The 16,721-nt window shown below is 44.4% G+C and overlaps 4 protein-coding genes across 4 annotated transcripts; 2 read left to right on the forward strand and 2 right to left on the reverse strand.

Annotated features, from left to right (window-relative positions):
* Nucleotides 1–438: 438 nt before the first annotated feature.
* N7495_009836 (uncharacterized protein) lies at nucleotides 439–2,561 on the forward strand (the record flags this gene model as incomplete). Its single annotated transcript, XM_057212487.1, has 4 exons — nucleotides 439–1,287; nucleotides 1,336–1,402; nucleotides 1,479–2,034; nucleotides 2,090–2,561. 4 exons carry the CDS (start codon nucleotides 439–441, stop codon nucleotides 2,559–2,561), a joined length of 1,944 nt encoding a protein of 647 aa, XP_057059350.1.
* Nucleotides 2,562–2,664: 103 nt separating this feature from the next.
* On the reverse strand, nucleotides 2,665–4,278 carry N7495_009837 (putative C2H2 finger domain protein; the record flags this gene model as incomplete). Its single annotated transcript, XM_057212488.1, has 2 exons — nucleotides 2,665–4,111; nucleotides 4,163–4,278. The coding sequence occupies 2 exons, from the start codon at nucleotides 4,276–4,278 to the stop codon at nucleotides 2,665–2,667; spliced, it is 1,563 nt and encodes a 520-aa protein (XP_057059351.1).
* A 373-nt stretch (nucleotides 4,279–4,651) lies between these two features.
* Nucleotides 4,652–6,554, forward strand: N7495_009838 (uncharacterized protein; the record flags this gene model as incomplete). Its single annotated transcript, XM_057212489.1, has 4 exons — nucleotides 4,652–5,061; nucleotides 5,122–5,275; nucleotides 5,328–6,328; nucleotides 6,380–6,554. The coding sequence occupies 4 exons, from the start codon at nucleotides 4,652–4,654 to the stop codon at nucleotides 6,552–6,554; spliced, it is 1,740 nt and encodes a 579-aa protein (XP_057059352.1).
* A 9,401-nt stretch (nucleotides 6,555–15,955) lies between these two features.
* Nucleotides 15,956–16,255, reverse strand: N7495_009839 (uncharacterized protein; the record flags this gene model as incomplete). The annotated part of the gene is made up of 1 exon (XM_057212490.1): nucleotides 15,956–16,255. One exon carries the CDS (start codon nucleotides 16,253–16,255, stop codon nucleotides 15,956–15,958), a length of 300 nt encoding a protein of 99 aa, XP_057059353.1.
* Nucleotides 16,256–16,721: the final 466 nt, after the last annotated feature.

Here is a 16,721-nt window from a genome sequence, read left to right on the forward strand (position 1 = left end):
TATATGAGCAATAAATAGGTATCTAGGCAGTAGATAGTTTGTAAGTTGTTGGAGTCCACGGGATTGGAATTGGAATTGGTCATCTGGATGTGAAGCTTGCCCTTCAACTTACCTAATTATTTGATGGTTTTGTACTCAATATGTACTCTATTATTTGATAAATACCTATGGTGGTCTCTATAATAATTCATAACTTTTTCATTTTTATTAAATTAGCTATTATTATTTCCGTTGTATTGGTCACCGCCTCCCGCTGTGTAATCCAAGTTGCAGAATGTCCATAATTTCTGCCTACAACTCTCAATGGCCCGCCATAGTAAATCAAAGGCCAAGGCCAAGGCCAAACCAGCCAGAAGGCCTTCTCCAAGTAAAATATTTCCCTATACCCTTGTGCTATGAAGTACTAACTCTTTTGAAGAACCATCGCCTCGACTTTCGATGCAGCAAGAAGCCCGCAACACTGAAACATACAGACGAGGTTTGTCGAGCAGAAAGCTCGGAAACCTCCGGAACATGCCTGTGCAGTTTGTGAGCGCAGGTCAACTGAAGCCGAATAAACTCCAAATTACCACGAATGAAGAGTTAGACCAGGAGAGTGCGATTGAATCGGACGAGCAAACCTCAGGGGTAAAAAACCCAGAAATTGCAAAAATACCGGGAATTCAAGAAGAGCCAGAGCAAGAAGAGCCAGAGCAAGAAGAGCCAGAGCCAGAAGAGCCAGAGCCAGAAGAGCCAGAGCCAGAAGAGCCAGAGCCAGAAGAGCCAGAGCCAGAAGAGCCAGAGCCAGAAGAACCAGAGTCAGAAGAGCCAGAGCCAGAAGAACCAGAGTCAGAAGAGCCAGTGCCAATACCAGAATTGTTAGAAATGCCAGAACCGTCTAGAGTGGATGGTGACAACCTCTTTTTTATCGACACAATAGGACAAAGTGTCCATACGGGACTCCCCGACCCAGTGGTGTGCCCCCACACCGATAGCGAGGAATCGAGCGAGGATGAAATTGTCTTCACCGGTCGAAATCATCCGAGGCCTACAGTCATGGAAACCGATCCGGGTGAGCTCTGGAACTGCTTAGAGCCTCCTGCCTCGCGAAGGGTCAAAAGACCGATTACATCGGAAAGGGAGTATTCACGGCTGGAACAGGTGGAAACTCGCGTCAAACCCCAGGCCCGACAGAGGCAACAACAAAGACATAAATGGTCACCGGATGATCATGATATGTTGGCAGACTACATTGCCAATATAGACCATGAATATTCCGAAGACACTCATCCAGATGGTGGCATTGGCGTGAGTAAATACTCCGGACAGTCAGAGTTATCGACTACAGGATCCCAGAGTTTTCAAGCTCCAACATCACAAATGCCGTATACAGAGTCCAGCGTAGAGGAAACTGCAATGAATGGTACGTTATTCAAAGGCTTTTCCTTACATCGTCTATAGATTTCCCGCTCGCTAGGCGAAACTAACTCAAGAGCAAGCAGTATTATCGAAAATGCACCTGGATATTGAATCAAACCTGTATTCAAGCTCGGAGGACGAAGATCTTGAATCGGATTTTCCAGAGCAATCCGATGTGGACGATAAGGACATAGAAGTGGAGACCGGTGACCTTGAGCTTCTCCAACAACAGGAAATCGGATATTCCACATCAAACAAAAGCAGCCGTAACAGGAACCCATCATTTCCATCAGCTGCAGCATTCGCAGACGCTCTCGAATCTGACCCCTACTATGGCTTCGATATTATGGACTTTGATCGACCAAGTCTACGGAAAAAGAGCAAGGGCAAAAAATCGTTTACGATAGAGGATCTCATAAATTCCGATAGTGAACTTGAACTGCGACTACAAATGGCATGGCAAACGGACCGCAACAAGAAAAAAGGCAGGAAGAAGGAGCGAGAGGAATTGCGCGCGCAGGGATTGTTAGGCAGAAATCCTGGGAATGCAGATTTAAATATCAAGTATTCGAAGGGAATGAATCTGGAGGAACTGATCACAGAGATACGATCATTCCTCCTGTCGCCAAACACCAGGTATGCTGTGATGATACATGTTCTTTTATCCTTGATTTAGCTCACGCCTAATCAGCCTATCCCTGCCACCCATGACCAAGAACCATCGCAAAGCGGTTCATGAATTGGCAACCCTCTTGAATTTGAAATCGAAGTCCACTGGCAACGGTGCTACCCGGTTCACCATGCTGATCAAAACCGTTCGCACTCCCAAGCACAGTCGGAAAACGATTTCCCAGGTCGACAACCTGCTAGCTGGGAAGAAGCTGAATCGTCGTATCTATGGATCCTGGGGATCGGATGCGCTTAAATCAGCGAAGACCACCAGGACGAAACGGGGAGCTTCGGGTGGTGGGGGTGCTTTCTCCTATGCGGACGGAGACGTGGTCGGTGGCTCCGCACCAGAAATTGGTGTTGGCAATCGAGGACGAGCTATGTTGGAAAAAATGGGTTGGAGTAGCGGTACAGCGCTTGGTGCTATCAATAACAAGGGTATTCTCCTGCCTGTTACGCACGTTGTAAAGAACTCGCGGACTGGTCTTGGATAAGATTTCATATGCTCAGTGTGTATGCACCCGATAGAATGACATCCAACTTGATTAGACTACTCTCGTGATAGGCCCTCGGAAAAACGTAAACCTCTGTTGAAAGTCATCGTTTGCTTTTCGTAGTTTTTAATGGTTGCGCATGCTTCTCCCTGATATGGGCGAACAATTTTGTTCTCGACATGAAGGAAGCCTTGCAATTAGTGCACACAATTCCATCAGTTTGCTCAGCGTCCCGGGCGGCCTTCTTTGCTCGTTTCTGCTTGGCTTTTCCAACATGAGGGACAGGTTGTTGGTCACTAAGTCCCATAGTGGTCAGTTGCTCAACCAGGGGAGCTATAAGATCCCCCTGAGCAGTATCAGACTCCGAGAGAAGTCTTGCCTCAATAGATTCCCTCGAAGCATAGTCTTCGTTCTCATCCGAGCCTGATTCTGGTGTTTGTTTTTCAGTGTCAAGGTAAGATCCATGGTCTGAATCTTCCATTTTCTCACTGATCGTGGCTTCTTCTTGTCTGCCAAACGAGGTCGTAACAGTGTTATTATCATGATCGCTGTCTTCCATGATGACGTAATCGGGGGTATCAACACTGGTCGTCGGCTCCAAATCTAAGTCTTCGTTCTCCATTCGCATCTCACGACACATTTGTTTAACAGCCTTGATGTGTTTTTTGCTCCGTTCATGAGCCTCGAATTGCTTCTGACTCTTGAAGCTCTTGTTACATACCACGCATTCAAAGCTCTCGACTTCACTTTCAGAACTCTCTTGATCTTCACTGAAGTCAAGTTCCCGTGATTGCGCCCAGTCTGGAACGATATGATCACGTAGTTTGGCATTATTCATGGCCCGTGACCTTGCCGCCTGGGCAGCAACAGACTGACGGAGAGACTCTTGGCGCTGGGCTTCATTCTGAGCATTGGCCTGGTATCTTGGGTCGCGCTTCTTCACAAAGGCTACTAAAGAACGCACAGCCTCATTGAACTCGCGGATTCCGTCTTCTCGAAGACGACGATTCTCCTTTTCCATTAAGCGTCGGACTCGACGATCTGGCGCTTCAGCGTAACGATAGGTATCTTTCCAAGCGAACGACTTCTTTGTAGCAAACCCACTCCATGAGGCATAGAAGGGGCGTACTACAGACTCAAACCCGTCGTTTTGAGCTCCAAAGGATGGATATTCCGCAAATTCTTGACCTTCCCATTGACACGCTAGTCGCTCCTCCAATGCCAATTGTGTAAACTGCTCACGAAGGCCACCAAAGAAACCAGTGGGTGCATCCGAAAAGTCCATCCGAGGGCTGAATTTGGAAAAGAACTTCAAAACCTCATCGGAAGTTGTGACTCGAATATTATAGGAGTGTTGACCCTCTTCTGGGTCTCCGCTGGAGCCCAAAAATGCGTCACTATGGGAGTCGTACCAGGCACGTTCCTGAGGATCGGCAAGCACCTCGTACGCAGATTGAATTTCGGCAAAAAGCCTTGTGGTCTCTTCAACGTTGCCATAATTTCGATCAGGGTGTAATTCGAGCGCTTTTCTCCTGTAAGCTTTTTTTATTCTGCAAGACGTTTTAGTTTCACAGTTGCGTCGTAGGAGGAAGAGCGCCTACTCGTCGTCAGTTGCAGCGCGAGTCACATCTAGCAGTTCATAGTAATCTGTTTTCTGAGCCGATGGCTGCTCAGTAGAATTTGCAGCATTTGGCTCAGTTGATTGAGATTGACCCATCGTGGTCGTGAGAAGAAGGAAGAGAAGAGAAAGGCGGGGAAGGAAAGAAGAAAAATGGGCAAAATGATGCGGAGCTTCTTAACGCCTTCAACGCGGGCGGGGGCTTCTTTTTGCTTGGCATATTCAACTCTCCTCACTTTCGCACTTTTCAACAGTAAGAAATATTTTCTCTATAATAGGATGCCAGTTTATCAACTTCCAGACGAATGACAGTTCAACACTGGTGTGGATTTCACCCCGTGTGCTCGACTAGCTAACTTGATTGCCCACCATCGACTTTTCTTCCCATTCGGACGACGATCAACTCAGAAACTTCTCACAGCAGAAGAACTCTTCCCTTTCCATTCAGATTATTCAATATCGTTTACAGGAGATGGTTCTGTCTCTAAATCATCTACCGGAAGAAATCCTCCATTCGATTTTATGCTCCTTGCATCCTTGCTCCACCGCTGCTCTAGAACAGACCAGTCGCTATTTCAGAGATGTAGCCCAGAAACGCTTTCTCTGGCGCTACTACTGCAAAAGATATTATACTGCCTGGGATAATAAACATAGGATTCTTCACAAGTTCGCGACTCCTGTGTCTGAGGTCGATTGGAAGGCCCTCTTTGTGCTGCGATACAGAACTGATCGCGCGGTCACGGCGAATCTGGACAGTATTCTAGTTTGTCAAACAGGGCGCATCGAGAAGTTCCGGTGTGTGATTGGGTTTGGTTATGATGCAAAAGATACACTCTTGCGCCATAGTACAATAGAGACTGGGGAAGATCACCTCGCAAGAAGGTAGTTTCTTGGTTCCATATATATCTTGCCTTGTGGCGTGTTCCTCGCTAACTTTGTCAGGTACTACGCTCGAGCGCTTCTGACTTGTCTTTATCGAAATATCGCAATTCCCGAATGGGCCAAGCTCAAGCGCGGAGAGCCCATAGCGCTCGAGTGTGGCTTAGGTGCATTTGATCTTTTTATTCCAGAGAGCGGCTGTGGTAACTTTGATGAGGTAAGGGATTGTTTACAAGTCCCATTCTACAGTTGTTCTGACGCTTATTCAGATTCGGAACAGGCTGACTGAAATTGTCATCCAATTCAACGCATCTCATCCCGATATTGAGCATCTCAGTCCTCGGGAAGAGGCTCTTCTGCTTGCTTCCTGGTTACGAGAGAACAATCTCACCGGTATTGAACAAGGACGGGAGTACCACTCCCTTGAGCATAATTTCTTGGGGCTGGCCCTGAAGAGCTCGGGGCATAATTCTCTCCCGTTAATCTCCGCCGCGATCTATTGTTATGTGGCGCAAAATTTGGGGCTAAATGCCGAACTTTGCCGAATTCCATTCCATGTATATGTCACAGTTACCCCACAGGTGGGCTTTGATATGGATGGGAATTCTCTACGAGACCTTGAGCCAGGCTCTCCTATGTACATCGACCCATCTCGAGAGGCACGTGAGATTCCGGCGTCTGACCTCCGCGATCAATTGATTTTCTTTGGGGCCTCAAATACTGAGCAGGCCGAGGTACTGAGTGGGTCAGTGACCTCTGAGATTATCTTGCGTTGCAGCAGAAATATCTTGAATTCTGTCGATTGGGCGGTTCAACATCCGGATATTCCCTCGGCTGTGGATGTTGTGAGTGCCAAATACGCCGCTCTGTGGTCTTCGATGCTTCTTTCTGGTGTTTCGCGGCCAGTAGACCTACGACATCAATTGCCATGGTTGATGGAACTATTCGCTACCGACTTTCCGTGTGATATCTTCCTGGTGGAAAAGTATATTGCGCCACTTTTTCAAGGTCATTTTGAATATGAACACATTCTGGAAAGCCTTCAGGTGATGCGGTCAGCGGATATGATCCCCAAGCAGGTACACAGACGATCTGCAAAGAATAAGAATATTCGGTACAAGGTCGGGCAGGTATTTCGCCATCGTCGGTACCACTACCAGGCTATTATCACTGGTTGGGATTCCGAATACGGCGCAGGGGATGAATGGATGAGACGAATGGGAATTGATAATCTGCAAGCAGGCAGGCATCAGAGCTTCTACCATGTTTTGTATGCTGTTCCATTTCATTTTTCGTAATTCCATGGCTAACAGACAATCAGGGTCGAGGATCGTACTGTACGGTATGTGGCAGAAGAAAACATCGAGCCTTTTTTCCCTGATGTGACCGAGTTACCTCGTAACCTGCTGAGTCTTGCGGGAAAGCATTTTAGGCGCTGGGATGAAGTTACTGGGGCGTTTGTTAGCAATGTGCGTGATGAGTATCCAGACGACTAGACTAACCAACAAATCTCAAATATCATTATGATCATAATATGATAAAAAATAAAAGAAATTATAGATAGGGCTGTAAGAGCCTACCCAAAGCACCGAATCAGGATCATTGTACAGTTTTGTTGCGAAAAAAGTAGAACATTGTAAAAGCCCACTATTTATTCTGCTGGCAGAAAACTCCAATATCAAATTTCCCAATTTAATAAATAATTAAAAGCCTTTCATAGATTACCAATTTTATCCAACACTCATATGAAAAGGAACACCCAAATGAAAATTTTTCTACTTCTCGATCTTCATATTTAAATTTATCAACCAACCTTTAGAATAAATGGTAATGATATTATAATAGTCAAATTTAATGATTCAAATCTAATTTAAAGCTAAATTTAGCGCTTTAACCTTCGTCCCTGCTGTCTAGATATTATCATAAGCTCGCGCATCATCACCTTTTTCCAACGTGGTCTTAACTTCTCTAAAACTGCTCTAGCATTGAATTTATGCTCGAATCGCTTCATTCTTTTCACCTCTGAAGAGGTAATGATTCCAGGTCGACGATAAGATCTGCGTGAGATCTCATAGCATGCTTAACGCGCTGTAACTAGCCCCCTAACATCGTTAAGCTCCTGTCGAGTAGCTTCTAGCTCATAGTAAAGACTTACAAGCGCCTCTTGTAAGCTTTCCAGCAATAAAAGCTTGCTTCGTAAGGCTATCAGAAGCTCGAAGTAGCTTAAGACCAGCTGTTTTGAAGCGTTCATCAGTTTTTGGAGTGCTGAGCTCTGGTGAATTGCTCTTATCAGATGGGGTAGATGGTCGTCTAGTATCATCATAACTAGGAAGCCCATCACATACCAAAGATGAATTAATAGGCTAGATTCCAGATAATCGAAAACCTAATCGAATAGTTGATATTCTAAAGGTCTTTTGTCGAATTGAATGAAGCGCAGCCAAATAAATCATCTTTAGTAAATTTTGTTGTTCTAGACTCTGTCGCATCTTCGAATGCCAATGTTTATAGATATTGAACACACCAACATCTAAAGGCTGGATGACTTGAATGAGGAGGGATAAAGAATGTAAAATCTTGTGTTTTTCACAAAATTCTATCAACTCCATTGTCTGATGTGATCGAAAGTTATCATATAATAAGAATCGCCAGGCGCCTTTAAGTACGTGACCGTGTAAATTTTGCACAGTGTTGAATCCATTGAAATGCTAATGCATCGGTCATATAACCATTTTCAGAAATGGTTAAGGCCGATATCATCATCATTTAAGGTTATTATTAAACCAGCGTAAAAATAATTGTTTAGCTGAGAGAATGACCACTGGACGCTAAAACCATCACTTGATATAGCTTCAACCGCAATAATAGACTCTCGATTAGTGTTCGTCCCAGAAATAATCTTCTTTAGTTCTCGAGCAATGATCCATTGGTCTTTCCAAACCCAATTTGGAAGCTAGTCTCATCGAAGTTATAGATATCAGATGGTTCAATACCATGATCTTCAATCACTTTTTCATAGCTTCTAAACCAATCTTCAATGGCTGATTTATCAAAGGCTCGCTGACGTTCAATATCAAGAGCTTTTCAGCGCCTCTTTCGATACCCAGGGTTGCGTTTTAGGACACGTTTGACCCATTCTTGGCTTAAAGGTGGTGAAGAAGGATCTAGAGCCTTAAAGATGTTTTCATCAGCTGCGTAGAGCTGTTTAAACTTTGGAGGCATTCCAATTTGATCACGATAATCAGTCCAGTTCTCAAGAGACATTTCCTGAGCTTCATCAAGTCTGCGTCCATTTGGTGGCCTCTCAAATAGCGATTTACCACCCTGGACGCGTCATCGAAACCGTTGATAATTTACATCAAAAGCTCGCGCAGTTGATGACATTGAAGGGTAATCTCCATTTTGAAGGCGCTTATAGCTTCAATAATATGTTTCTCTTGGTCCAAATTCTTAGAAACCATGGTGGGTAATGGTGGGTGATACTAGAATCATTACCTATCATTACCTCTTCAGAGGTAAAGGAAAATTAAGCAATTTGAGCATAAATTAAATTCTAGAGAAGCTTTAGAGAAGTTCAGACCACATATTTAGCTTTGAATTACATTTCAATCATAGAATTTGACTATTATAATATCATTATCAAAGGTTATGTATGGTTGATATGGTTGATAAATTTAAATATGAAGATCAAGAAGCAGGAATTTTTTCATTTGGTGTTCCTTTTCATATGGGTGTTGAACCGCTAAAGTTTATTCAACGAAATCCCTGCGGTAGTGATTGTGTTGATAGATATATTGAGGGACGTGCTAAATAAAACCACTATACACTTTACTTCTACCACTACAATGCCTCAAACCTAAGGCCTATGTAGTAGTTTTAGCAAAATAATCATTCCATAATCTGTACCTCCTTATAGTAGTTATAGGAAAATAATGATTAGCAGAATAAATATTAGCAAGTAGCGTAACCAGATTGAATGATTGTACTAAATTGTTTTTGTCGCTCGAAAGGGTGATATTCGAATATTGTACTGAGAATAGTAAACGTTGTGAGCTCCAACAAACCGCTACTCAACACCGTAGAAAATCCACCGGGTGTAGTGGATGCTAAGATACTGAATACTGCGATTGTTGTGAAGTGCTTTTTCATTGATGAAAGAACTAGCTACTTATAGTATATGGGTGCCCCTCTGCCCTGGACGAATGTCAACATTCGTCCGAGAAAGAAGAGACGGTGAAGACGGGATATTACTGTCGCGAATACACATCGCTCAAGGGTGTCGTTTGCGATGAATGCATATCGTTCAAGGATGCCGTGATATACTAATCTAGTTCCAGAGTTACTGTCTTGGAAGAAGCTTTTTCGGCCGAAATACTTTTCGTCTGTTGATGGCCTTGTTTCTCGGCTGTCGCAACAGTTTTCCCACATCGTCAAAATTATTCTTTCTTCAACGTCTTAGTTACCATGGAGCCTAATACTGACATCGAAAATGGCCTACTGCCCGATGACCTTCCCACAGAGCGCCTTGACCTCTTATTTCCAAATACGTTATGCATTTTATACCGCAACAAACAATCAGCTTTACAAGCGATTTATGACTTCGCTAAACCCACGGCTACCTACGGTAGCTTCAGTTCTTTCATCAGTCAAGATGAATAATGAGTAGTGATTTAGGTCGATGCTTGATTATTCTTCTTTGCTGCACTCATGAAAGGGTTTACTGAGGCATGAGGAAGGTTAAGTCGTGTAATTGAATTTCCATTTAGTGGCGCCAGGATGAGATCTCTGAGAGGGTTTCGAAATTATGGACGATGAGACTGATGAGTCTCAGTTATTTGAAGGGGGTTCAGATCCAAATTAGTTCACGATTAAATAAGTAAATGACTAGCTATTAACATTATCAATAAGGGGAAATGACGAATCTGTAATGATAATAACCCTAATATCTATTTTTGAACGTGGTTGAATGAATGACCTTGGTAATTATTTTATTATTTTGCTGTAACCACTCATTAATAAGGGCGCTTAAATGCCATAGAAGTACTATTTTGCTAAAAACACTATATAGGCCTGAGGTTGAAGACCTTCTGATAGTTGTAGCACTTTTTAGTGGTATAAATCGTGAGGTGGTTTTAAAATGTCCCTATATTAATATATCTAGATTCTATAAATATAGGTAAAAGTTATTCAAAAGTTTTTGTTGCGACAGCCGAGAAACAAGGCTACGGAAAGTATTTCGGCCGAAAAGCTTGTGCCAAGGCAGAGTGACTCTCGGCTCGGAATAACTACTTGGGGGAACTACAGTAGTATATCACAGCATCCTTGAACGAATGCATTCATCGCAAAAGACACCCTTGAGCGATGCGCATTCGCGACAGTAATGTCCCGTCTTCACCGTCTCTTCTGTCTCGGACGAATGTTGACATTCGTCCAGGGCAGAGGGGCACCCATATACTATAAGTAGCTAGTTCTCTCCATCAATGAAAAGACAGACTTCCCAACAACCACGATATTCAGTATTGTAGAGACCACTACACTTGGTGGTTTGTCTACGGTGTTGAGTAGTGGTTTGTTGGAGCTCACAACATTTACTATTCGAATATTGCCCTTTCGAGCGACAGATACTGCTTTAAAAGTATTCAGATAATTTTACTTGTTTTTCTTCTATACCAATAGTAATTTAACCCCTTATCATAACAATTATCCTCTTTTTTGGGGAAAGAAATTATATACGGTACTGTATGTGAATAACCTTGTGGGAGTAATTTACTAAAATAAATTGAGCTTTATATTATCAACGTTATAAATACGATGATATGTGTTTTTGATTTTATTCTTATTTTTGAGAAATTGATGTGTGCTAAAAAAATTAGGCCAGACAATCTCCTATCGCTAGCCAAATATATTCTCTTACTTCTAAAGAGGTAATCAATAATTCTATGTCGGATGATGAAGATAATTTTAGCTCTCATATTGCTCAACTGAGTATAGTGGATTAGATTAGTAATACCCATGGAGTTGAGAACCTTGATTTGGGGCAAGCCGTGTGAGGGGCTAAATCCAATCTTATTCAGAACTAGCTAGACACAAACTGTCACGGCGAACAGCATCTATAGAACTATTACTGTAGAGTAAATTCTGCGTATAGCGATCAACGATGTTCCCTATATAGATCCAGTTAGGCTTTATAGGGCTTATAGCGATGTGCCTGCCTTAATCAGTGCTTTCTTAGTATGGTGTGTGAAGTTGAGCTCTGGGTCGAGCTAATACCCGAGATATCGTTCAGCTGTCTTAGTCGGTTGCATAGTCGCTCTAGGTAAGTATAGTGGGAGCTGTTATGTGTTCTGATCTTGCTGGTGGTCTTTTGGGTTGCGAAAGTATATCAATGCATAAGTTTTTGGGTCGAAAACTGAGGCATGGCGCTTGGCCCATTGATCGGCCTTGCCGCATACCCGTTGGAGCTTGCGCAGGTTGTCCCGAGTTGAGCTTCCAACGACTACATATCTCACGTCGTCGACCCACCCAGTTGGGTCGACATCCCTGTTGCCTAGTTCGAGTAAATCTGCATTATATAGGATGTATAGGATTGGGGATAATGGTGATCCCTGTGGAATGCCTGTGGGTGTTGCGATGCGTTCAGAAATTCCTTCGGGGAGACGAATACGTGTTGAGCAGTTTGTTAGAAAGGCACGGATCCATGGGCCTAGGAAGCCAAGGTGTCGCTTATGTATATTATGTCGTAATCGTTGGTGGGATAAATTATTATATGTATCTGAGACGTCTAGCATGAGCATTGAGACTACACGCTTCCTGCCTCATGCGGTGATGATCCGGTCAAGGATTCGCTGTATTGCATCATATCCAGTAAAGCTATAGTTGCTATGAGATCTGACGCTTTTTCGCTTCTTTTTTAGACCCTTTTGTCGCTCGAAAGGGCGATATCCGAATATCTAACTGAGAATAGCGTTCGAGTTTTTACTGCAATAAAGTGTAGTTAAAGCTAAGGTAAATAAATCATATCGTAATTTATAGTATCACTATAATCCATCTAATTAATTTACTGAAAATAAACGAGATCTTTATAAAGATTCTTATTATATTATATATCACCTAGTATTGATTCTTATAAGAGTTATGGTTGTTGAGATATGATATTTAATTTATTCGATTTTACTATAGTATTCTAGGTGCGCCGTACATGATTTATTTTATAGATAAATGTATTTTTGTAAGTAGCTATTTACAAATAATTAGTCTACTTTTAGTATTATTTAAGTTCTTTAACTAAATCTGTCGGTCAAATCAAATCAATTCGATTCAAACTTCAATTCACCCGATCGAGCCATAGTAGTCGTGTATGTGCTATATAGGCGCTTTATCTATCTGAAACAGGAACTTATGTCTAACGCCCTTTATAAATCAAGTATAAAGAAAGTCTGGGTAGTTGCCCAGCAGGTAAATTCAAATCCTATCACCCTATTCAATTCAATTCAATTCAAAGTTCTATTAACCCGATCGAGCAATACTAGTCGCGTATATGCTATGCAGGCGCTTCAACCGTCCGAAGCAGGAACTTATGCCCAACGCCATTTAGAAATCAAATACAAAAGAAATAGGACTGCTATCCAACAGGTAAATTCCGAATCCCACATCCCTTCTCCCGGTGCCAAACTTCTGTAGAATCTTCGTATTCTCTCCCCAGTTGGCGTCTTCTTCCGCTCCCCTTTGTTGATCTTGTTGATGGTGTATATTTGATGGCGTGGCCTGGATGCTCGGTGTCCAGGTTTTTCATGGTGTCGTTACCCATCGTCTTCCCCTCCTACGCCCATGGCCGCTAGGCCTATAGATTCGTGGCCATCCTGGTCCGGGTCCGGCTCAATTTCAACATGCCGGAACTGGCCCAGCAGGCCTGTTTGGTGCATAAAGTTCGCGATGTAGCGGATCGCCTGTGGGTGGGACATCAGCGCATCCTAGTCCGAATGCTTCTCAGCATCAAGATTAGTTACACTGATTTTTCTCCTAAGCCATATCCTCTGATCGGCGAATAGCGGGCACTAGAGAAGGATGTGCATCGGAGTCTGCGATCCTTCGTCGCAGCTGCACCGATCAGAATCGATCTCATTGATCTTATAAAGCCAGTGGCGGAGGCCAATGCGCAACGATCGCATTTGGATGATGATCGACGCATATGGCCTCGATATTCCTTCATAGAGTCGTAGCACCTTCTTCGTCGGCGCCTCTACTAGCCGCCGTGTCGGCCTTGCTGTGCGTTCTCTCGCCCACTGTTTTGCCCACCGTTCTTTGAATTTGGCGCGTACCCCGCTATGGGCAGCGGCAGCCAATCGGAAGATTTCCGCCTTCGAATTGCTAAACTTTGAATCAACTATAGTCTCCTTCGCGGCTTGATCAGCGTCTTCGTTTCCTCTGATTTCCGCGTGAGCCGGGATCCATTGGATCGTTATTTTCGCTGGTGTGCACGCCCTGATGGCTTGTATGTGCTGGTATATTGAGTAGATCATGTATTGTCCTGATGGGCGCTGGGGGTTCTGTAGCGCCTGGATCGCTGCTTGGTTGTCTGAGAAGATGATGAGCTCTGGAGGGTCTGGACCACCTTCCTTCGCTCGAAATCTTCTTAGATATTGCAAGGTCTCTTGCAAGGTCTTTTGCGTGACTAGTTTCCGAAATTTCTGGAGAGCCATTTCGATACCATGGAGTTCGGCCACATGGACTATGGTCGACTGGCTGTCGCCAAGGTACCTCCTATCATCAATTCCCTCTAGAGTGTTGGTAGAGGCAGCCCTAACTTGTCCCCCTTTTCCGCTTCCGTCTGTGTAGAAGTTTAGGAGTGGTAATTTGTCAAGCCTTGCTAGGGTCGCCCTAGTATCAATTTCATTATGTTCCTGCTGGGCTAGGTCATAGTTATGAATGATTCCCTTTATCTTTTGTTCCTATAGGGCGATCACAAATGCCCTTTTTGATTCCTATTGGTGTTGTCCTGAGCTGAGGACTGTATTTCTCTTCTATCTGAGGGCTTCTAGTGGGCTGTAACCGGAAAGCTTGACCTCCTTTTTCGACCTTTCTTTGCTTAGGCATGGTGGTCTCGCCTATTTAGGTACTGTTTGGATCCTTATGGCTGTTTCCTCCGTGATTTGTCCCATCTGAAGTCGTATTAGAAGGAGATAGAGTTCCACGTCAAGAGCCGCAGCGGACATGCTCTTGAAGGCTCCTCCTATCATAATCGCGGCCCGTTTCTGTATTTTGACGAATTCGTTGATTAGTCTATTTTGTTGGGTGGCCGGGATAGTCTTCGCTTCGGGGCAGAACCATGCTGATATTCCAAAGAACATCTGTGGGATGACTACTGCTTGGTACACCCTACGGAGAGCAAGGAGCAATGTTCCCTATGTGGAGCCGCCGAGTCCTTTAAGGGCCTCTAGACTTCCGTTCGCCTTTCCGATCACTTTCTTGCGGTGTATAGAGAAGTTGAGTTGCTTATCGAGCCAAACTCCGAGATATCTGGCCGATTCTGTGGGCTGTATGATTCTGTTTCCCATCCTTACTGGTATTTTATTGTGTCCCTGGTAGTAATGTGCGTCGAGGTCATAGATATCAATATCTGTCTCCCTCGAAGGGGTCGGTGGGGGCGTCCTTTCTACATTTCGTGGGTTGGTGAAGTGTATTAGTTCGAATTTGTCTGGGGCGAATTTTGCGGAGTGCTTCGATGCCTAAACTGATGCTTTTTTTAAGGCTTTCTCGATGTTGGCCACATTAGAAGCGTAGGATTCCGATTCTGCAAGGATGAATGTGTCGTCAGCCCAGCCATATGATGTGCATTCCCCGTCTCCTATATCCCTAATTCGACACGCTACTAGGAGCGGCGCATTGAATAATAGGAACAAGATTGGAGAGATTGGAGAGCCCTGGGGAATGCCCGATTTTGTTTCAAGTGGTTGTGAAAGATGACCTGGGATTCTAATTCGTGTGGTCCTACCTAGAAGGAAGGACGCTACCCACGCTGTAAGTCCTCCTAGTCGTAGCTTTCGCATGTTGTAGAGTAGTCGTTCGTGCGAGGTGTTGTCGTATGCTCCTGATATGTCGAGAAGGAGCATCGATATCTTTCTCTTGTGTCCCCAGGCCTGGTGTATTCTGTCGATGCCAAAAGACATTAAGTACCTTCGACAGGCCTAATTGCATAGACCACTACCCTAGTTTTTCACCTAGTAAATTCAAGGCTTCAGGTTTAAGGTGCACCAGGCCTCTCCCCGTAGGTGTCTCTTAGTTTGCTCCCTGAGCATACAACACGGGCAGGTTAACTAGGACGACACCGCTTTGATTGACTAAAGTCGATCTCAGGCCCTCAGTGCGAGTGAGGTAGTTAACTCCCGGCTCTCTGTATACCGACACGCGCATCCGTCCTCTCGGGCTATATAGACAGTCTCTCAATAGGTCCCGGCCCTATCGCAGTGGCTGCCATTATACACCACGCCCCGCGAGAGTATGAGCTCACACTCTCGTTTCGCGTTACCTAGAGAGGTCTCCCTCTACTAGGCCGTCCGTGTCTTGCAGAGAGTCCTTTTTGACTTATATACACTCTAGCCAGCAGCGTATGCCGGCCACTCTCCACTAACCAAGCTTGGTCCCTGGTGACTGACCAGGGTCAACAGGCTGCCCGTGGCTAAGCCTTAACGAGTTCCGTCGATTGCCATTAGTTGAATACTAGTATTTTCTAGAATCCTTGTGTGTCTCCTAGGAGGGTGCCCGTGTCTCGACGATGGCCGGTCTAGAGTTTGCCCGTGGCTAAGCCTTAACGAGGTCTCTAGCAAACGGAATCGTCGAGTCTTAACGAGGTCTCTAGGCCTTAAACAAGGTCTGTCCAATATTAGCTTAACTACCTGCGTCACCAGTTCACTACCGCCTCGCCACATCTCGCACGATGTGATCTCAGACCGTATACAAGCTCAGGGGTGTCCTGTCTTCTTTTTAGGGCGACACCACGTTCGCTAGTAATGCAAGACCAGCTTTGGGCCCGAGTGCGAGCCGGGTAAAAAGAAGTCGGATGGTTTTCATATCCAGTATCCCCTGATTTTTGGTGTGGTTGTGCGGTCGGCGCGGGGCACGGTCGCACAACCACGTCGGATTCAATTTGGTCTCCCCAACGGGGATTAACACCGGACACCACGAGAAGGTATGAATACATTGTCCCAGCAGCCTGGCGAGGACTGCTGCCCAGTGCGAGCTCACTGGGGGCAAAACTCGGAGCCTCTTCATGTCTTTAAGATATAACAAAAATGGTGTATCAGCGTAGAAGATGTGAAAATCCATATTTCCTATACACAGGATATCTAGATGGACGAATCCAATTGATGGTGTGGTTCCGATTCTAAATTGCACCTTCACATCCTCTTGAGTTTTGCTAAGAGGAATGCTAGTAATGTTCTAGAGAGCCAAAAACTGCCTATATCCCGCGGTGGATATCCTAGATGCTCCTAAATTAATCATAATGCCTCGGAATAGGACATTAGTATATTATGTCGAGACTATATATATAAATAGATCCTGAATCGAATCCTGAGTTAAATCCTGAGTTGAATCCTAAGTAATAAGTTCCTTAAAGTAGTGTTCACACGCCTTATCCTGGAGCTTTGTTACCAGGTTTTCTGTTT

This window comes from Penicillium taxi (genome assembly GCF_028828555.1).
Source record: "Penicillium taxi strain IBT 34144 chromosome Unknown utg000006l_segment0_segment0, whole genome shotgun sequence".
Taxonomy (NCBI): Eukaryota; Fungi; Ascomycota; class Eurotiomycetes; order Eurotiales; family Aspergillaceae; genus Penicillium; species Penicillium taxi.